The sequence below is a fragment of the Notothenia rossii genome (assembly GCF_949606895.1).
Source record: "Notothenia rossii genome assembly, chromosome: 2".
In the NCBI taxonomy this organism is placed as follows: Eukaryota; Metazoa; Chordata; class Actinopteri; order Perciformes; family Nototheniidae; genus Notothenia; species Notothenia rossii.
The window spans coordinates 9721173-9743555 of record NC_136904.1 but is presented as its reverse complement, the minus strand read 5'-3'; the positions used below and the strand labels follow the sequence as shown (position 1 = coordinate 9743555).

The 22383-nt window shown below is 43.4% G+C and overlaps 1 protein-coding gene across 1 annotated transcript in view; it reads left to right on the top strand.

Annotated features, from left to right (window-relative positions):
* The window catches only part of hcn4 (hyperpolarization activated cyclic nucleotide-gated potassium channel 4), a gene marked incomplete at its 5' end in the record, with an annotated part of 71805 nt that extends 50636 nt beyond the window's left edge, over window positions 1-21169 (top strand). The window contains 4 exons of the mRNA XM_079663226.1: window positions 2521-2667; window positions 2952-3192; window positions 14606-14770; window positions 17413-21169. Of these exons, the coding sequence (XP_079519352.1) occupies window positions 2521-2667; window positions 2952-3192; window positions 14606-14770; window positions 17413-19640 (2781 nt within the window). The 3' untranslated portion in view covers window positions 19641-21169. The remainder of the gene's footprint in view (window positions 1-2520; window positions 2668-2951; window positions 3193-14605; window positions 14771-17412) is intronic.
* Between the last annotated feature and the right edge of the window lie 1214 nt (window positions 21170-22383).

Sequence of the window (22383 nt, the reverse complement as noted above, 5' to 3'; positions counted from 1 at the left end):
GCGGCTGTGCAGCAATGAGATAATTTCCCATCACAGGGGGTCTTATCAGCCCAATCACAGCGTCAGAAGATTGCCGTCCCCCTGTCCCTGTCAGCTCCTCCTCTCACGCTCAGCTGTGATTAGTAAATATGAAATGCCTTTGAGTGAGACACTGAGCTCCTGTGCGGTTCTACTCATCACAATATAAAAGCAATGAGACATTGTTGTGCGTTTGTTCACTTCACTAATGCCCTTTCATGCTGGGGGAATCAAAGTGTAACATGTAGAAAAGCTGAGGATAAATGCTTTTTTTTTTATGAATGTAAAAAATGAAAGGTTTGAGAGACATCCTGGAGGATAATCCACGCCTTTGAAACAGAGCATGTCTAATGCAGGAGACGTAAAGACATTAGACAAGATGCAGAATGTGGGTTACACCTGTCAGCTTCACCCCGGCGCCACACGCAGACAAGCCATCATCGCTCTGACTCTGTAGCCAATCGGACTGCAGCTGGAGATATCCGCTGTTCTTTCTATAGCTTTTCATTTCTCTTGGAGTACAAGTGCAACACGTCTTCTCTAAGATCCCATTTCATCATCAGATCAGTAAATGCTCAATTTTATGCCAAAGGGATTGTGGGGATAAAGACTCAAACCCCTTACCCCGTGACAAAACTCATCCATGTCTGCACCGAGGCCGGATATGTAGAAGCTTCTCTCCACATCTTATCCTTGCTTCATGAAATATTTAACCTTATAGATTGCTAGATATTTCCGTTGACATTCCTAAAAGGTGAAAATATATTTTATGAATATCAGATGAGCCATTTATTAGAGGTGAAATATGTATTGTGTGCAACTAATCTGATGCAGCATTTCTGGTAGAAGCCCATGTTTGCATATCCACATACAATATACTCTGATACCTTCAGGTATATGTTTACCTTGTAGCATTTATGATTACACGATGCATTACAAATCACGATTACAAGCGAGGGCATGCAGCAGTTTATAGCTAACTGGTCACAGTGGAGGGAACTGAGTCATCTGCATGCACAGCCTGACTCCAGACTGTTGTCTTTGTCTGTGAGGGACTCTAAAGGCTCTGGTCAAACACAACTCAAATCCATCCAAATTTAGACGAGCGGAGAAACAAATAGAACATTGCAGACGTGAGCATTTTAGAGAGTAAGAAACACAGCAGGATGTCAGGGGATTCTTGGCCTCTGATAATTCACAAGTGGTTTTATAATATAATGTTTATCCTGCCTGTATGTTTTCTAACACTGGATTCATATGCGTTTCTTTCAAACTCTTGATGTTCAGAAAGCCTGACAGCTCTTCTGCTTTTCACAAAAAAACAATTTGACTTGCATGAAACAGCTGTCCGTATTTACTGCTCTGTGTTTCCAGAAGATTGGTCTTTTGATGCTCTGCTGCCAGATTATTGGTGACTATGGTAGTAGAGTGGGATAACAAAGAGGGAGACATCTGAGGTCAGCCATGTCGTTGAGTGGTAAGGCTGTTGGCAGCATAGAAATATTGATCAAAGAGCACCTCCACCATCGCCCTATGAATGGTTAATTTCTTTTTTTCCCTTTTACTAAGGGTCAAGGATTCTGCCTGTTATTATTCCCGAGGTGCTCTCGGTGGGCTTTGATCTGCATCCCTGCGTCATATACTATAGCATCAATGAAAGGCCATCCAACACATTTTAATACTTTTATTCTAATAAGCAACATAAAGACCGGATGATGCAACCACATGCTTGTTTCACTGTTAAACATACATTAAACACACTGTGTTCGAGGAGTCGCTAGGCTTCGTTTGTTACTAATTGCAACAAATGAATAGCTCACTACAGCACATTATGTGTATAAGGCATTTCCTACATAAGTATGCTTTGTATGTTAACACAAATAAAATGTCTATTTAGTGTTTTAGGTGTTACCGATGCTTAACCAATCATTTGCAAGCACACACAGAAATACTTCATGCATTATCATAAAGACACAACATTAGCATATTGTCTTAAGGTTCTTCGTCTTATCTCCCGTTATTGGTTTAAATGCATGAATTGGATTTGTTATCAGATCATACGGAGTACTTTAGCCTTCAAATACACTCAACACACTACAGTACACTGCATCCAGTTATGTTATTTATACATTATTAGATACTATATGTGAATGAAAAGTATTGAAATACAATCAATAAATGTTGTATGATTTTGATAACCTAAACTTTTATTTATCCCAAGCACTAGAAAACATAAAAATTGACAACCACCCTGCTCCTTTTGAGTTCTTACCTCATATCAGTCTTCTGAGAGAAAGACAGACTGAGAGGCGAGACATAAGTCCGGAAAAGTGCTATCTTGTTGACCGTAATCTACAAGAGGTTGCATGGCCTGAATGTATCCGTCACAATTTCCCTGTGTGTGTGACCTCAGTGCCAGCTGTTCCCTGTGGCTGTGTATCTGAGCTTCAGCACATTGGCCTTTGAGTAACCTGATTGTTGTGTGTCTCTGTGTCCCTGCAGTACAAACAAGTGGAGCAGTACATGTCCTTCCACAAGCTACCAGCCGATATGAGACAGAGAATCCACGACTACTACGAGCACCGGTACCAGGGAAAGATGTTCGACGAGGATAGCATCCTGGGAGAGCTGAACGAGCCGCTCCGAGAGGTGGGATCACTTTTCCTGTCTCAAGAAGCTTTTACACATGTGATGCCTTCAGAAGCTTGTGTACTGCTTGACATTACCCTCAGCTCAACTCAGTTTTGTTATTTTTTGTCGAGGCCAAATCCAAACCAGAGTAAAATTGAAAGGAGCTCAGAAAAAAAACGAAGAAATGTCGACACGGCGGACATTTCTTGCTGTTTAAATATCCTCTTTTATCTGAAAATGGTGACAGGCCAATGCCTTCTTCTGCTGTTCTCGCTAACTGCTGTCTCTGTGTTTTCACGCAGGAAATCATCAACTTTAACTGTCGAAAGCTGGTGGCGTGCATGCCTCTGTTTGCCAACGCCGACCCCAACTTTGTCACCTCCATGCTAACCAAGCTGAAGTTCGAGGTGTTCCAGCCGGGGGATTATATCATCAGGGAGGGCACCATCGGAAGAAAAATGTACTTCATACAGCATGGGGTCGTCGGCGTACTAACCAAAGACAATAAAGAGACCAAGCTGTCAGATGGCTCCTACTTCGGAGGTAAGAGGAGCTGGCGCTGCACCAGAAACACAAAAGGTCACATACACACACATCTTTCTGCGGGGCTTAAATCTGCTCTGTTTTAATATTAATAATGCTCTCCTTTGGTACCTAGCGTTTGGGTAATGCTGTTCTGGCTTTGATATTAGCTCAACAAGAGAATTAAGTGGTATTTTGTGTAGTGTTTGTCTGCTCACTTAAAAGTCTGCTTCATGGTTTATGCAAGACTTTTCTCTTAATTCACATCATGAGCTGTCTCTTAAATGTAGGGCAAACGCAAATTAAGAAAAAAGTACTTGCTGCAGTGCAAATTAAGAAATATGCATTCAAAGGTCAAACAGGTCCGACAGCTGAGAAATGACATGCTATATGGATTGTGCAATAACCCCGAGTTGTTATGTACTCAACTCGTCTTATGTTCTTAATCAGGGTCAGATAATGCGGACCCTCTCATGGTCCCACAGAGTCTATGACACATGTAGGAAGACAATGCTGGCATACTGCCCTCACCAAATGCCAATTAATTTACCCAGTGACAGCGTATCATTTGGTCTACACTGTTAAGTAATGAGAAATGGTGGCAGAGCATTTAACAGCACGTGACCTGCCTGTGGAAGTTTAATTACGCCTTGCCTGCTCAAGTCCATCTCCATGCCCTCTCTCTGGGGGGTTCCAGAGAAGTAATGAAAAGATGGCAGGCAATCTATCTCTACACATGCCAAACCTAATCAACATTTTAGACAACATGGCCCCAGCTCTCTTCAGGGCCATGTTGTCCAAAATGTTTCCTCCTTGGCAAGGCAGAATTGAGACTGAAAGAGAGCTCATACATTTCTTTCCAGCACAAGCTCCACGGAAATGACACAGCTCAGACATTCGGCCAACTAAAGAAGCTAATCTAAGTGCATTAAGTAAATGCATCAGATTTTTCTTTGCTTCCTTGAGTAGACAGGAGTTATTTTACTCTGCAAACGCTCTGGTTTTTGATCAGAAACTGGCCTGCTGAATTTAATCTTAAGCCTTGGATCTGTAATTATTAGCGAGGGACAACGCTTCTGACTCCATTATCCTGTGACTATTCCTGGCTGTGCCACTCCTCTGGGGGGGTGGGGGTTAGTGAGGTAAGCCTAGAGCCACTGGGAGTTTGTTACCAAACACGAGTTAGTCATTCATGAAATTAATTGGTGCAGGATCAGCACGGGGAGTATGTGGCACATGTGAATCTCAGTGTGGCTGTCAGTATCAACAAACAGGAAGTCTGAAATGTTTTTTACAACATGTGCAGAACACGGGGGCCCGCTGCACGTGCACGGCTCTGACTCTCCGTTGTGCTTGTGGAGGTGTAAGCATGGGAAAGTAGCGCAGCAGCCTTTCTGTTGTCTTGTCTTTTGTCAAACACACTCAGCTTCAGCAGGTTCCAGTTTACAGTACAGCAGATGGTAAGCTCATCAAACTCAAGCACCCTAACTCATTGCATTCATTGACTACCTGAATTATTTACACAATTATATACTCCACAGTCTGCTCCAGTTTGTTAGCTGCTGGATTGGCTCGAGCCAGAGAGCCTAAAGTCTAAACTGGACACGACATGTCCTGGATGGGAGCGTCGTTCGGGCACACAGCGATCTAGTGGAGAGGGGAAATGTAATGTGACTGCGGTACTAACGCCAAGGGACACATGGATCCCTGCTTAGCCCGCTCTCTGGATGCTGCTCTGGGCTCGGAAAGAAAACATGCACCCTCCACCCCTCACCTACACTTCCCTCTTTCTCTCCTTATAATTCAGTATTGAAACACTTATCTGAACAGCATCTCCGCTGCCCTCTCAGTGCCCACACAGAGCAGGTTATTGTGTTGTTAGAGTTCATCCTTTGTTGCCTGCAGAGCTTGATGTGATGCCAGGGCAGACTGGGTCTTTTTCTTGTGTGGGGCAGAGCTCAGCGACCTCGTGGTGGCCCCACTTGCCAGTCAGGGGTGCTTATCAAATACAGCCTTAGATAGCCCCCCTAAGATGGCTCACTTTGCTTCTGAGTGAGTGACTTGTAGCGGCTCTGTGAGTGCGGGTTAAGGAGGAAAGTAATACAGAGTCAGAGAGTGCGAGTACCAAGTTGTAAGGGGAAATAAGTTGACTGCAATCTTCCGTGTCATCTGTTTGAACGGTGATCTTTTTATCCGTCATCTCCTCAAGTCCAGGGTCAGGGAAGTAAATCTCCCTCCATCTCATTTCCCCTTTTTTTCCATTTCCCTCCCTCTTAGAGCTCAGACATGGCTGTGCTATAGAGCTGTCAAATGGCCACCCTGACTGAGTGAGTCAGTGAGAGAGGCTGGCAGCAGCAAAGGACCAGGTAATCCTCCTGGTCCTTAACCCAGTTAACACCACTGCTCCTCTTGTACTGAAGCAGCATCAGCTGAAGATCGAGGCACCGTGGCCCGCTGACGAGTGACAGAATGGGGGATATGAAGATGTATGGAGTGGTCTTTTGTAACATAATGACAGGATGATGCAGTGTTCTCCTATGATGTATGATAGGACACACTCCATTGTGAGACTTGCCTCAACCCAACAGGGTGCAATGCAGGCGCCTAGATAGGATTATAGAGTGATGCCACAAAATACACTTTAGCAGTTTGAAGAATAAGAAGTACAACGTGGGAGGATATTAAAGGTTGTCTTTTACTTTTCCAAACAGTAAAAGCTTCTAATAGCGTCCATCTAGATAAGAGGGGTTATTAATACTTTTCTTTCACTGAGGTCCACATACAGAAAAATATACAACTGCCTGGGCCACTCACTAGAGGAGAGGTATATTGCCTCATAAGTTAATAAGTTAGCAAAATCAATCAAATTTAGCTAAATGTAGCTTGATAATGTAATATAACAAGTGTAAGTGGTGCTATTAGGATTGGCAAAAGAACAACTAGAATAAAGTGAAATGCAGGAGGTTGATAAAAATAATTTAGTGTTCAAAGCAATACTCAAAGTAAAACCTTTTTTTTCTGCGTCAATTAAGGATTATGTGTTAGTAATGACTTGAAAACTACAATATACCTTTGTTACTTCACGATTATTGAACAACAAAAGAGTTGATTTGCATGTTTGTATTTAGATAAACATCTTCTCGTCCTTGAAGCCTGTTTTATCGTGTCTTTGCGTCACTTATATAATCAGCCTGAGTTAGGGGCGGACTGGCCATCGGGACGTTCGGGACGAATCCCGATGGGCCGGTACTGCAGTGGGCCGGTCGGACGATGTGGGCCGGTCGGATAAGTCACTAGCACCCCCCCGTTGACAATTTACTAGCAGTAGGCTATCTACTTGCGGTACCGATGTGGGCCGGTCGGATAAGTCACTAGCACCCCCTTCCCCCCCGTTGACAATTTACTAGCGGTATTTACTTGCCGTACAGAGGTGGGCCGGCGGTACCGAAGTGGGCCGGTCGAGAGTCCCAGGCTGATTTTTAGTCCCAGTCCGCCCCTGGCCTGAGTTAAGGGAGGGGAAAAGAGACAATGAAATGTGACGGGACCTTAGCATTAGCTAGAATGGATGTTTCAAATCAACTTGGCCAATTTAGCGCATGTGCTTCCTATCCCAAGACGATATCCTAACCCTAAACATGTCCCTCCTGACCATCTGCTCTCACATTTACCCAACAGCCACAGTGCAGAAAAAAGAAAAAAAAATCCTTTACCTTTGCATGCTAGCCAAACATAAGGTGTTGCGCAGCTATGCTAATGCGGTGAGGGAGCTAGCATGGCATGTCACGGGTAATCAGGCAACCCACTGCGAATGTTTGAAAGGTTAGAGAGTGTCCCCTCCGTGGGCTGGGGGCCGCGTCGGAGAGCGAGATGGGAGCTGACAGCAGGACTCAGATTCCAGGTGAGCTTTGCCAGAGCAGGCTGCAGGACATACTTTATCACAGACATCGCTGCAGTCCTGCTCGTACTCATTAATTCCCATCCATGCACACTTAGGAGCAAAGAGGAAGATAGGTATGCACACACAGAATCACATGCAGATACATGCACACCGAGACCTATTTAAAAAGCACATTTAAAGGCCAACATTTGCATTCCCTCAGATTCATGCAAAGGAGTATCTTCAGTCACACGCACACTTTAAAGTGGCTCACTCCCTTCTGGGCTAAAGATCTGTGATTAGGATCTGGGTTTGGTTCAATATCAGTGATTTCCATCAAAAATAATATTGCCAAACTGTTATAATTAATACAGTAATGTAGCTGTGTCTTCATCATACTTTTTATTTGTTCAACATATATTATTTTCCAAGTGACAAGTCATGGATTGTTTTCAGTTGTACCTTGAGCAGAATTACTATTCATAACTATAAGTTTCTTCCGTAACCAGTGTGTACTTTGTAGAATCGAATAACTCAAGCTTTGTCTTTCTTAGAAAATCTACTTTGGGTATTCAGGTTGTTTTTTATTTGGTCGATTTTTCCTATCCTTTTAGTTCCTTATTAACCCTTGGATGCACGAGTGACTGGACCCTACAGTCTTCCATAAGTGGGTCTAACCGTATTAGAATAATATGTGTTTTTATGCAATTTTTGTCAATTTGGTTAAGAAAAATCACTTGTATAATATTTAGTATTATATGTTGGTTCACATTAGAAATATTTTATAATTAATTTTTCACAATTTATAATTTTAGAAAAAAAATTACATTTTGAAAGAAAACGTTTTGAACATATTGTCCCAAAGATCTCCGCTATTCTGAGACCCTCACAGTATTCCAGTCCCTTTTCAAAACTCATCTCTTCTCCTCTTCTCTACTCATAGCCCCCCCCCCCCCCCCCCCATCAATCCATGCCGGTTGATCAAGTTTGATTGTCCTATACTCCCCCGACCCTAACCTTCCCTTACATTTTAAAGCGATTTTGAGTCCTTGAAAAGCCCTATACAAATATAATGTATTATTATTATTATTATTATTATTATTATTATTATTATTATTATTATTATTATACTGACAGGTATCAGATCTTGCCGTGTAAAATAATCTTCCTGAGAGGTGTCACTTGTGATGTCGTCTGTGTGGTCTACAGTGAATGTATTCCTGACAGCAACAAGTGATAAGAATCAAAGGTTCCCAGAGGATTCCATAGAAAATTCATACGGTTCATTTTTGACCCACTTTTGGAAGCTTGGGGTAGAAATACAAAAACTACAATTTCTTAAAATTAAAATTTAAAATTTGAATGGCATGATATCCAAAACATGTTTTTTGAGGAATAGCTGGAATATGAAATGATAACAAAATGTAATTACAAAGATACTTCTAGAAAACCACCTCACCGGGTCAAAAAAGACCCACTTATCATCTACGGGTTAAATGAATGTATGTAACAGGGACAGCACATGAATAGACCTTTCTTTAAATATGCGAGAGTAAGACAAGAGGCTATTTTTCATCTGTAGTCCCCAGACAACAAAGTCACCCTAAAACAAATTATAATATTTCTTTTAAAGTTAAGAAATCCTTAAAAACTTGTAACACAGGCTTACAATACAGGACATGCTATTAAGAACATAAAAGAAACATACATTTTGCATGAGATGTACCTCATGAATAGTTTTCTTCTTTTCCTGCACTCCCATTGAATATCCAGCCAAGCAGAAGCTGATTAAAACTCAGAGAGGGCAGAGTTCATGACCCTCTATGTAGACGGTTACACTTTGGGCACATGGTATTTATAATGTAAAGACAGTACTGCACATGAGGGGTTTCATTCCTTTCTTGCTTTCTCTCCCACACACTCTCACACACCCAGACATCTTGCATAGCACACATTCTGCTCTCCACTTTCGAGAGCCGTTGCAGTGACTCGAGGGAAACATCTTTTCAGTAAGAGCCCAGGACACGTGGGCTGCACCATCCAACAAAAGACCAGTCATGTGTGATCCTCGCACTGAGGTCGCAGCACTTGACGTCATATCCCTCCTTTCCCTGAGCGGCATCCAATTTTAATTAGTGTCATTTAATTTTGATGAATGCATTGTCACTTAAGTGTAGAAACCATGAGGATTGTGGCAGAGTAACTTCCCTTTAGTGCACAGATGTAGTCTTTCTGGAAACTAAAACATTTCAGTCAGACAACTCACGTGTTTCTTTATATGTTTATTAGAAGCATATAGTTTGAGTTTGCCGTCTAGGCTCGGGCCTCATCGCTCCACAGATTTACAAAGAACATTGAGTGATGATTAGAGAACTATCCCCCGGGCCTACAGGTGGAAGCTGGGGTGGAAGCTGGGGTGGTGGTGGTGGGGTGGAAGCTGGGGTGGAAGCTGGGGTGGTGGGGTGGAAGCTGGGGTCGAAGCTGGGGTGGTGGGGTGGGGTGGAAGCTGGGGTGGAAGCTGGGGTGGTGGGGTGGAAGCTGGGGTCGAAGCTGGGGTGGTGGTGGTGGGGTGGAAGCTGGGGTGGTGGTGGTGGAAGCTGGGGTGGAAGCTGGGGTGGTGGGGTGGAAGCTGGGGTGGTGGTGGTGGGGTGGAAGCTGGGGTGGAAGCTGGGGTGGTGGTGGTGGGGTGGAAGCTGGGGTGCTGGGGTGGAAGCTGGGGTGGTGGTGGTGGGGTGGAAGCTGGGGTGGAAGCTGGGGTGGTGGTGGTGGGGTGGAAGCTGGGGTGGTGGTGGTGGAAGCTGGGGTGGAAGCTGGGGTGGTGGTGGTGGGGTGGAAGCTGGGGTGGAAGCTGGGGTGGTGGTGGTGGGGTGGAAGCTGGGGTGGTGGTGGTGGAAGCTGGGGTGGTGGTGGTGGGGTGGAAGCTGGGGTGGAAGCTGGGGTGGTGGTGGTCAGGCAGGCGAGCAGCAGCAAGTGAACGCATCAGCAATGTGACAGACCAGCAGCATTAGTGAGGCAGAGGCAGGCAGATCTGGCCGCTTAAATAGAGCGGCAAGTTTAGGAGATTGTGTTTGGTTGGTTGTAAGAGGGACGCGTCATGTGATAATGTATCATTGGTGCTCGAGTTGACTGCCTGAACTAGCTCGCAGGCTTCGCCCCATGTGTGTGGGTATTAGTGTTAGCATCAGCGCTAATCAGCCAGTCACAGTTTTGGGAACAATCATAACTAGGCCGGATGAAGTCAAAGTAAACGAGGACATCACGGGGAGGACGGAAGATTTTTCATGGAGACCTTTAAAGTTCAGAATAGCATATTGTGTCTGTACTTTTTTTTCTTATTATTGGCCTCCATAGTTCTCTTTTAGAATAGAACAATGAGATTGAATCCTCAGTTTTCTTGTGTCTGTTATATTTTCTAATTTGAGCTGCATAAGCCCATAATTTCAGGCAGACTATGAATCATCATATTGTTGTTGAGATCCACACAAAAATGTGTTATTCTAAAAACGGCAGTCTTAGAAAATACAAACGCCCCTTACACAATACAGGCAGAGCAACACCAACTAAGCCTGTCCTTCAGTATAATTCCGTGCAAGATTTGTGAATAATTGCTATGAGTCACAGGAGATGTGAGTAAGCTGTAGGAGTAAAGCATTCATAAATAAATTGAATGTAACTCAAAAACCATCTGCAAAAGCTGTCTAGAGTTGAACTGTGCAGGATTGGCTGACCTTGATGTCAACACAACTGTCATAAAAATATTATATTCCATTGGGGGTGAAGAAAAAAACAATAGGTTATGTATTTGTTGTACCAGATGACTTTTAGATTCAATACAAACATTAATGGTTTTATGGTTTTATACCATTACAATAAATAAATGTTCTAGAGAGAATAAAAACGGAGATAAATGAAGAGCTGAAATCAACTGTGTGGGTGTAGAAACATAGTATGCAGGATCTGTAATGCATTTCCTGCAACGTTGTGTTTATTTTTATGAATAATACTAAAAAATAATAAAATATATCATAAAAAGGCAGAAAATTAAAGAAGTAAAAATGACAGTTAAAAAAAGACTTTAAAACGGTCTATTTTAAACGTGTCAACAGAGCTTGCATATCTAATGTAGTCTGGCGTAGTCTTACTAATGTCTTAGCTAAAAGCAGTTTCTCTAGGAAGCCTCCAAACACCAGCATCAGAGGAGCAAAGCACTCGTCCTCCTGGATAAGGAGTTAAATATCCAGGTTGTTTTTCTTTTTTTAACATAGCTCTTAATCTACTGCTCCAGACGCGGGCCCTGCCATGGATTTTTCCCTCCTCGCTTTTGTTTCTGATGGCTTCTCTTGCTTTCTGTTAGACCGTTAGAGGAGGCCAGAGGCCAGAGGGCTCACGGCCTCATCTTGGCAGTGTGCGCTTCATCCAGAAAGCCACAGGACAAGAGGATTTAATACAGAGCTGCGATGCCCTCTCCAGAGGGGATTATCAGAGCAGTGCTGGGGGTCCATTTCCCCCTGCACTGCTCCATCCAAGGCTGCCCCACTTGCACTCACTTACAGTGCACACACACACACACACACACACACACACACACACACACACACACACACACACACACACACACACACACACACACACACACACACACACACACACACACGCACACACATGCACACACATACACACACACACACACACACACACACACACACTGCAGAGCATGGTACGTTTTGCTCTTTTCCATTCACACAGCTCTCTTGGCCATTGCCCATTCACATGCTCTCTCTGTCACATTACACACACTCCAACCCATTGCAGATAACTTTATGTACAGTCCATTTTGCATTCCCCCCTGCTCTCTCTCAAATACATACACGCAAACATTAACACACTGCATATATTTTTCTGCTTCCTTAAGAGTACATATTGCTCATTCTCTGTCAAGGCAATTTATGCATTTTCCTTCAGTGGTCTCATTTTTCAAGCCATCACACACACTCATAACCACTTGTGAGTCAGTGAACAGAAAAGTGTCCTGTACAATGGAATGTAATCCATTACAAGCTACGTGTAGTGAATGATATGTACTGTAAGTGAACCATATAGTGTTGACACTGATTTGTGTTTACTCAGCTCTAATGTAATTTTTGATACACTGGTAATGGTGTTTTTTATTGAGAGGTGCTTTTGCAGTACGTTTACACTGCACTCAAAATGCAAGTCATATCAGGGATTTCTTGGTTGTGTTTCCAGGTTTGTTGTTTTTTTAAAATGCGTAGTTGAACATGTATTTTCAGGAAGAAATTGGGAAGTTTTTAGAAAGACGATCTACACATAATGTTCTGGTGCATAACGTTTTTAAGTAGATCGATCAGGGGTATTTTGTATCAGTGTATGGGAAATAAACCACAGCCGTACAATACAAATATTCCCTTTGTGACACTTGTCTGCACTACTTATATATATCAGAGGACTGCGAGAACATCTCTCAATGTGATAAAGCCATTTGTCTTCAGTGTAGTACAGGTGTTTCTATTTTTGTTCACAGAGGATAACATTTCGCTCTTTCACACTACTTGTAACACAAAGTTCAATTTCTGTCTTTATTCCCAGACATGTCACTACATGAGGTCCATGTGTGAGCGTAGAGGTGGCATTTCATTGCGCAGCGGGTTTTTTCCTTCCATGTAGCATTTTATGGTCCCTACTCCCTTGCCAGTGGGAGGAGAAGTGCAGCAGGGGGAGTGTCAATGGCAATCGAGCAGCACAGTGCAATTTTAGAGTCAACATCGACAGCATTTTGTGCGATCCACCCAGTAGCTGAACCGTGCACTGCAGCTGGCTTCCATTAAAGATCACACTTTTCCCCATGTCTTACTTTTATCTTTCTCCAACCTGTACACATTTCACAGATTTGCAGAATCTTTCAGAGATGCTGGGTTAAGGGGTGACACTTAAATATCTAGTGCTTAACAGCATCTGTCACCGACGAACAGCTAGCATGCTGTGGCTAATTAACTGAAAGGCTTTCCCTCTCAGTTAATTATCTCCTTATGCAGCTGCCTGATACAGATATCCTTTATAGAAAGTTTTCATCTGCAGTTCCTAACGCGACTGCTGTGCTTTGTCAAACTGCAAAAGACCACATGGATAAATCTTGCACAAACATTAGCAGGCTGTTACACAAACTGTTGTGTAAGATGTTAAGCTATGACTGATGTTTTGGAACAAAATCATGTCCTACGACGTCATGTATTAGGTCATTGTCAAGTTGTATTATATTTAACCAAGACTACGATGTTTCTATAACCTTTGCTTTCTTTATGAATATCATGCATATAGTATGAACGTATCATCAGAAAACAGCAGCGATGTTTATAGCAGTCCACATTAATGTGTAGGTTTTGTTAATGTCTTGATAAGAGCACTGCTTAGAGAAGAGCTGTCCTGATTGGTCCTGATTGCTACTAGCCCCCAACACACCCAGGCTCAGTGACAGCATCATGTTTAATCACGCACCCACACACAGCTCAATGTCATCATGCCCACATATAAAAACATTTCCCCCCAAAGAACTGGGTTAGTCATGTTTTAGATTAAAGCCGACATTGCCCCATACTGTGCGAGGAGCCTCTCGCTGTGGCTGCAGGTCAGGCACATGTAAATACAAACCCAAAACACTAGCATTGTTTGTGCAAAAGGGGAAATGGGACAATGGAGTTGTTATGTTCAGAGAGTCAAACTATGCATGAGATTTCTGGAGATAAGTTGGATGAAAAATTCTTTAAAAATGTGATTTGATGTATGCTTCAAGGGGGCGAGGAGCAAAATGCATTCTGCGAGGGAATTGAGAGCATGTGTGTGCGTAGATGACCTGGAAATGGGTTTTTCTCAGAAAGAGGGAGTGTGACAGTAAACACAGGAAGGGAGGGTAGAAGATGGGATGAACGCTTAGGAGAATAGACATTAGGGATTGTGTGTACATACGCATGGCACACATATGTACGTCAAATTCAACAAACCCCTTTTTCCATATAAATACACACACACATTTATATAAATATGTAAAACATTTTGTATAACGTTTAAATGAGATAGACTTAATGTTCACCATATTATCCCACACTGCCTTGCACTTATGAATGAAACACTGGCATGCATTAATTTGTTTACATGTTGCACCCACACAAACACTGGCTCCAACATTGACGCCACCAACTTGAATGCATGTACATGGGATATCTGCATACAGTACACACACACAGACACACACTGTCTCTGTGCCAGAGCTCTACAGCAGTGCAGCTTGTTTAATGGAGCATTATTTTCCTGAGCGGGCATGGCAGATGAGGGCTGGCACACCTCTAAGCTCTGAAAATAGCATTAAGTGTCTCATCAATGGATTACAGGAAAGTTATAATGCTTAACAATGTAAACAAGCCAACTCTTGAGTTCATGTTTTGCTTAAAAGTGTTTTACTTTGTCCCTCAGCATAAAAACAGGTCAGCCTCTGGGTTGAACTTCACTACATCACAATCTTTGTTTGCTGTTTATTTATTGCAGAGATTTGTTTGCTGACGCTGGGCAGAAGGACAGCCAGTGTCCGAGCGGACACCTACTGTCGCCTGTACTCGCTGTCTGTGGACAACTTCAACGAGGTGCTGGAGGAGTATCCCATGATGAGAAGGGCCTTTGAGACGGTTGCCGTGGACAGGCTGGACCGTATTGGTAAGAAAATGAAATCTAAGCGACAACTTCAGAGGGAAGTCTTGAATATTTGTTTTAACTTTACAAAAGATGCTACAAATCGTATTTGTAAAATAAAAAGGCCTCAGTATGTGTCAGAAATTAGCAACCTTGAATATCCCTTCCTTTGTAAAAGATTTTATATTTGCAATTAAAGCTTTCAATTAATCCTCTTTAAGCCATTCAGAATATCAACAAGTGTTCTTCCCTATGTTAGCAGCCGTGATGTATCTCTTTTTATTTTCTAATTTTATTAACTCACTGACACTGATATGAACAAGACAAAGATTTCAATTTACAGCCGAAACTTTAGGGCTGTAAAAACACTGATGCTCACGGCTGAAATTACTTTCAAAGTCATCTGCATATAAACATGCAGATAGAGCTCTGGTTTTGAAATCCCTGCATGACTTCTCTCACGCATACAATTGATATTCTTTCCATATCCATTGCTGTTCCCAGGCTCAGCCCGAGTAGATGAAAAATTCACAATGAAAGGCACGCCTGTATCATCACTCAGCCCTCGCAGCATGCTCTGTTTTATCCTCAGCTATGTTTAGAATGGAAGATAGAGAAACTGCTTTAGGGGGTCTCTTTGTAGAAAATGGCGGCTTTTGAGAGATGTGGTGGGCTGATAGTGATGTTTCTGTGGGATGGTCTCCGCAAACGTCCTTTCTCCTGGCCTTGATGCTTATGTACACCCTTCTTCCATAATTAAGTCACCCACACAGCAATGATCCACAAATTAATTACCGTCTTGATGGACTTTGCACAATCTGATTGGAGGTGTGCAGATGATAAAGGGTTAGGTAGTGCCAGGGTCAAGCTGAAAGGAGATACAATACCTCCACGCAACATCTCCACTAATCTTCCACCAGTGATATCAGAAAATGGAGATATTGATCCGGGCCTAATTGCATTTACAGTATCCTCGGTTTTCAGAGCCTTTTGTTAGCACCAAATTGAAAATTGCAGTCATGTGAATTAACCCTGTCAACGCTTGTGCGACCATTCAAACATGACTAATGGACTTTACGGTCAGAGTTGCACGCATTTCTCTAGGAGTTTGGGTCAGCCTGTCGTAGTGACGCATCTCTTGTCTGTTTGACCTTGTGCTCAGCTCACAAGGACTTCTGAGAATACGAGTAGCTAAGGTGTTATGAGGTATGCTAATCCCACGACAGCTTTTTCAGAAAAATAAGATTTCAAATGTATCCCTGATTCTTAAAGGTCCCATGTCATGGCCATTTCCACTGATCATAATTCCATTGTTGAGGTCTACTAGAATAGATTTATATTATGCAATTTTCCAAAATCACATTGGTTTCTCATACAGCATCTCTGTAAACTACGTGTATTCACTGAATTTCACTCTCTGCCTTTAACGGCTCGTTGCAGCTCCAGTAGCTCCAGCCCCCACCCTCCCTGTGAGCACAGTGTGCTCTGATTGGTCGGGACGTTGTGAATCGCGCTAAGCTCCGTGGAGGTGTGGTTTCCTTGTTTAGCGACAGCGAAACACAGCCAAACTCACCCTGAGCACACACAAAGTCACAGCCGAAGTAAAAACAATAAGTGTGGCTTGATATTGAGTAAGAAAAAGGTTGATAAACGCTGTGAGAATGGGTCTGCAGAGAGAATCCCAACTGTCTGTTATCAGCCTGCAGCCAGGGAGGAGAGATCAGCAGAGCTGCCTGCACTGAGTGTGTGTGTGAGGAAGTCCGTGGATCGGTCAATTTGGACCAATCAGCGGGGGCTTAATGTAACGGCTCCGCGGACGTAACGTAACGGCTCCACGGATTGGTCCATTTCGTTCCGGGTACGGTTGACATCATGCGTTACCCGGAAGAATCAAATGGACAATGACGTATCTCCAACGAGGCGTTTTGGGGAGGTATTTTCTGTGTTAGAGTTTTACTCGCTACAGGGTGTACTTTGAGGGTTTTGACTCTGCAGACCGTTTACATAAAAACCTTCATAACACACAAGGGGACGGGTAATAACCGGAAAAGCATGACCTTTAAGATGCGCCCCGTTGATATTACCTTCCAATATCAGGAAATAAATAAGATATATTTGTTGAGCCATGCCTCTGGCGTCATCACAGTGAAGTTCACACTCTGTTACCGGTTGAACCTGCGTCTTTCATGTTACCTAAAGAATCCTAGCAATAACTAGTCAAACATTCAACGCCTACACCTTCTGCTGTCGTTCTGAGATTCTGTTTCTGGGTAGTTTTCATTTTCTCTTATATCTTATAATTTGTCTATCATTCCTTCCTTTTTCTACGGAAGAGGATTAGGGCCACATTAAAAAGAAATTGGGAGGATTTGAAAAAAAAAAAAATTCTGACTTTTTCCTAAGAACAAAAAAACATAATTTTTTTGGGAGAAAAAAGTCAGAATTCTAACTTTTTTCTCAGAACAAAAAAAAAACGTGTGGCCCTAATCCTCTAACGTACTTTTCCAACTTGTGATTTTCAGGTTATTTCTTTACTTATACTTTCATGGCTTTTGATTTTCTAGATTGTTCTATTGTAAAAGATTGTTGGAAAATAGAGTGGTTACTCTAGTAAACCCAAACGCCAACCTGGTTTCAAATAAAACATGTTGTTTTTGCTTTTACAGGCAAGAAAAACTCCGTCCTGCAGCACAAGGTGCAGCACGACCTCAATTCTGGTGAACTCAACTACCAGGAGACTGAGATCATCCAGCAGATAGTGCAGCATGACAGGGACATGGCCCACTGTGCCCACTTCTTCCAGAACGTCCCACCCCAGCCTCCTTCACCGACCCCGGTCATCTGGGCCCCCCTCATCCAGGCCCCTCTCCAGGCAGCAGCCGCCACCACCTCAGTAGCCATTGCCCTTACTCACCATCCCAACCTCCCACAAACTTTTTTCAGGCCTCCGGTTTCTCTTCTGGGGTCCTTAAAGGATCCTCCAACCCGGTTTAAGAAGTTTCCAACTTTTGTCCCTCCATCCACAGCACCTGGGTCTGCTGGGGACTCTCCTTGTAGCACACCCTCTAAACTGCACTCTGGGTCGGACATGCCATTGCTGGCCTCTTTTCGGGCCATGCACCCGATGCCAGGTACAGGGGCAACTGGCTCTAGCCAACAGGCCTCAGGTAGCCGAGACCAGCATGGACCTATTGTTACTGGCTCTGGGTCCAGTAGAGGAGGGGCCTCTGCCTTCCCATTTGGACCAAACGTGTCCTCTGGTTCAACTTCATCTAGTATGGCCCAGCTACACCCGCAGCCACAACATCAACAGCCGTTTCGCTCCAACACCCCACCACTCTCAAACCTCTTCCGCCAAGGATCTACAGGTGGAAGCACAGGGTCAGGAATAAGTGGAGGAGCAGTTGGACCCTGTGCTGGAGCGACAGGGTGGTCTTCAGGTGGAGCTGTTGGCGGTTCTGTAGAAGGAGCAACAGGAGGAGACACTGCTTGGGCCGGAGAGGACTTTACAACAGGGCCACTCCCAGGGGCTCACTTTGGGTTGCAGAGAACTACTGGCAGATTTGTAGTAGAGATCTCAGGGGAATCATTTGGAGGGATACCTCAAGGATCAGTGGGTGCTGCTTGTGGCAAGTCAGCAGGGACAATAGGAGATAGAAGGAGATCACTCGTAAGAGCTTCTGGGGGATCAGTAGGAGGGTCTTCTGGGGAATCACTGGAAGTAGCAACCACTGGAGGTTCCCTGCGAAGAGCTTCTGGTGAATCAATGGGAGCAATTTCTTGGACATCCACAGTAAGGGATACTGGGGGTGGACTTGCAGTGGTTTCAAGTGATTCAATTGGGAATCCTGCTGGGACATTGGGAAGGTCTCCTGGAGGAGCCACGAGTAGCCATATAGGAGGGGTTTTAAGTGGACCCGGGTTAGGGATGATAGGACATATTGGCCAAACAGCAGGAGGGGCATTTGGGAGCTATATAGGCGGGTCTACATCTTGTCCCATAGGAGGGACTTCTGCTGGAATAACAGCTGGACTTCATGGTTCCTCTCGTTGTCAGAGTCCTATATCTACCGGCTCGTCCAGCCCAATGCCTGGTCAGCCCCTCCAAAGCCAGCCCCCTCCCAAGCCTCCTCAGGTGGCTCCTTTGCAGCAGTTTGCAGGGGGAGGTAGGACTACCCCTGGCTTAAGTATCTTCCATTCCCCCCCACATGGCTCCCCATCCTCAAGCAGAGGACAGTACACCCAGCAGCCTGTCGAGGGCCCCCCATCTTCCCATGGCCATTTTAGCTTGGCAGGCCTCCATTCTGGCCTACGTCCGCACCAGTTGTCCCTTGAGAGGTCTGCACTGGCCTCCCTTTGCCAGTATGGTTCAGCCAACGCCTCCCCCTGCCTTACCCCTGTGGCGCCTAGCCCTACTATTCAAAGCCCAGTGGCTGGCAGAACTTTCCACTACAGCGACCCCTCAAGTGCCACAGGATCCCACAGTTCTCTACTCATGCCTCAATCTTCCCTCCCTTCACAGCCTCTAAGCCAGCCTCATGCAACGGGGAGAGATTCTCCGATGGGACGTTTTTCCGAGGACCTCAAGCTTTTATACAGTTCGCACCCGTCTCTGCCCCAGGAAGTGGCCCAGGCCCTAGGCCATGTTACTCTTCCCACTTCTGTGGAGCCTGGATATTACCCCTCACCCTTTTCCTCACCAACTCTTGTGCCCAAACCCCGTAGCTCAGTGCCAGGGCGCATGACTCCTCCAATCCAGATGTCTCCGGGGCACCCTCACCAGACTCTGTCCCCTGGGGCGTCCCCGGCCTTGCCTCTACGGAGGGCCTCTGCTGCCTACTCATCAGATCTAGAACCTCAAACTGTCCGCTCTAAACTCCCGTCCAATTTGTGAGGATTGATCACACCCTCCTGGGCTCCTCCAAACTGAAACGCACACAAACTATCTCCATGTGTGGCACTTTTTTTCTTTCGGTCTTCAAGACTTCACTGTGTTCCATCCTTTCATTTTGACATTACTGCGATTTAAAAGACACTTTACCGGGTAACTTGGAGCTATAGAATATAATATATTTATTTTATGATTTGTCCTATTTTGTATTCATACATACTGTATATAGATAGAGATATATTTGAATGATAAGTTAATCAAGGGACTAGGAGGGTGTGAAAAAGATCTCAATTTAAAGGAAAGTCGTTTTGTTTATTGATATAACTATGCCAAATTCATCTGGTGATGTTAAGGGAGACAATTAAATGGACTACTCAATAATACTCTTCTTTTCTGCAGGAACCTATGCACTAATACCTGCATGTATAAATGCTTTTTGTGTGTTTCAAAAAAAAAGATCAACATTTTTAGCTAAGACGACATGCTTCGAGACAGACTCTTCTACCATCTCATACAGGATCACATATTGTCGATCCTTAAATGTATCTATTAGATTGTACTTATTTATCCTCTGTATCAACGTTTCAAAACATAATGAGAGATTTTTAGAAAACCCAAAAATACTTTTTCCTGTTGGATAATAATTAACCTCCTTTTGGCCTGTCAATCCTTGTTTTATACCATTTTATCGTAACTATAATAACTCAGTTTATGAAGCAGGAGGGAGAGGGGTTTAACGAGCTGCCCTCTATCTAAATATTAAGAACAGTATGTGAGCGACTGTCTTTCTGCAGAGTCCTTGAACATGTCCTAAGAAGCTCACTTTGTCTTCCAAGATCATGACGCCAATATGTGTCGAAAGCAAGATGTTTTCTTCCCAACTGTGAGTTATGTGAGTGTTTGTGAGAATGAGTGAGGGATACAGTCCGATGCAAGAACATTATCAAATGGATGTTTGCCTTTTTCACACAAAAACTATGACTTCCATTAACAACAGCTTGTTTGTTACATTGAGTAGCATTCAAAAACAATATTACCCCCCAAAACTAGACTTTGCAGGTCATACAATACGCAGAAAAACTTGTGGAAAGGGAAATATGCCTCTTAATTTTAATTTGTGCATTACTTCTTCCACTGTAGCTGCTATGTGATCAACATAAACATTATTCCTCATTGAAGGCCAGTGCTGTGTTTGAGATGTTGAATGTACACTTGCTATAATGAAGCTATCGTGGGTGCACTCAAGGCTTTGTGCCCCAAGGCTGGAAAGACTGTTCCCCAACTAAAAAAAGGTCATTGGTTTGATGCCTTTGACAGCCGTTTCCATCAGCAGCAATTGCTCCTGCCAAAGTGTCCTTTAGCAAGACACGGAGGTCGGCCTCCACTTCCACTCTTTACTCCATTAAGTGCTGTACCGCTGCTGTAACTCTGAGGGAAATTAAGGTTTAAGGAAGACTCTGAAAACCATTGGCTTGGGTTTTGTCACAACTAATTATTGAAAGATTTAGACTTCAGTTTTGATGGTATTGCTGCAGGTACATTGATACAACATCTATGTTTAACTGTTTGCTGAAAAACTAAAATGGGTCCATCATACTGTATATTGATTTAGAATCTGGTAGCGCTGTCAGAGCCTCACAGTGGTCGGAGAAACTGAGCGGTGGAGGGAGTTATGGGTGAACTCCCAGAGGACAGGAGCAGTGATATGCTTCTACATGTTTGTTTGAAGCTCATCACCAGGAAAGACCCGGGTTCCACTCAGACAGCTGAGTCCCTAACTCAGTCACAGCACTCAGCCACAGCAGCCTAATTTGACAAGACATGTTTGTAATCCCTTGACCCTCACAGGCTTCCATGGACTCACGCACAGAGGTGCACAGTGACCACGCTGCCCCCTCATTACAGTCCCTGTAATAAGGTAAAGCGACATGACATGACACGCTGCTGCACGTTTGCCCATTCACAGACATGCACACAACAAGAGCACACAGTAACCACTCACGTAAAAATGAATTATAAACCCCTCTTTTTCCTATTTTATTAAATATATCTTAAATTGAATTTGCTGTTATTATCCCTTTTATATAATGTATGCTTTTTGTTGAAGCTGTGAATACTTGGGAGCTTTGGAGTACTTGGATATTTAAATAACTTCTACCTTTTTTCATTTATATTATGAATAAATATATATATAATTAATGAAATATATTTTTTGATCAAAACAACTTGCTCAAAGCAGAAATGTGCATCACTTTACTCATCAATGTCTACCCTTCATTTTATTTCAACTACAACATCTTCCATCTACAAGGAAATCCTACCTGCCACTGCTTTTAACACTGTTGATGTTTGGATAACTGGCCAAATGTAGAAATTGTATTTATGTCAAGATTATTCCAGCACAAAAAGATAACATTTGACAATAAAGCAAATTTCCAGGAAAAATAAACAACTATAATATGTCCATTTATGATCTGGTCATGTTAACATGTAGAAGTCAGCAAGCTTTTAATTACATAACTGCTATTGAATTAGAAGATATAAGTGAAATCAATAATTGATCAAAGCTTTCATTTGGATACCTGTGAGTTTTTCATGGTCTTCATCACAGATGGATCAGGCCTTACTGATGAATTGAGCAGTATGTTTCCCGAATCTGTACACATTTTCAACATGAGAAAAAAACATCTAACTGAAAGGCTGGGAAACGCTGACAATGGCTTTGCTTCTCAAGCCTGAGACTCAT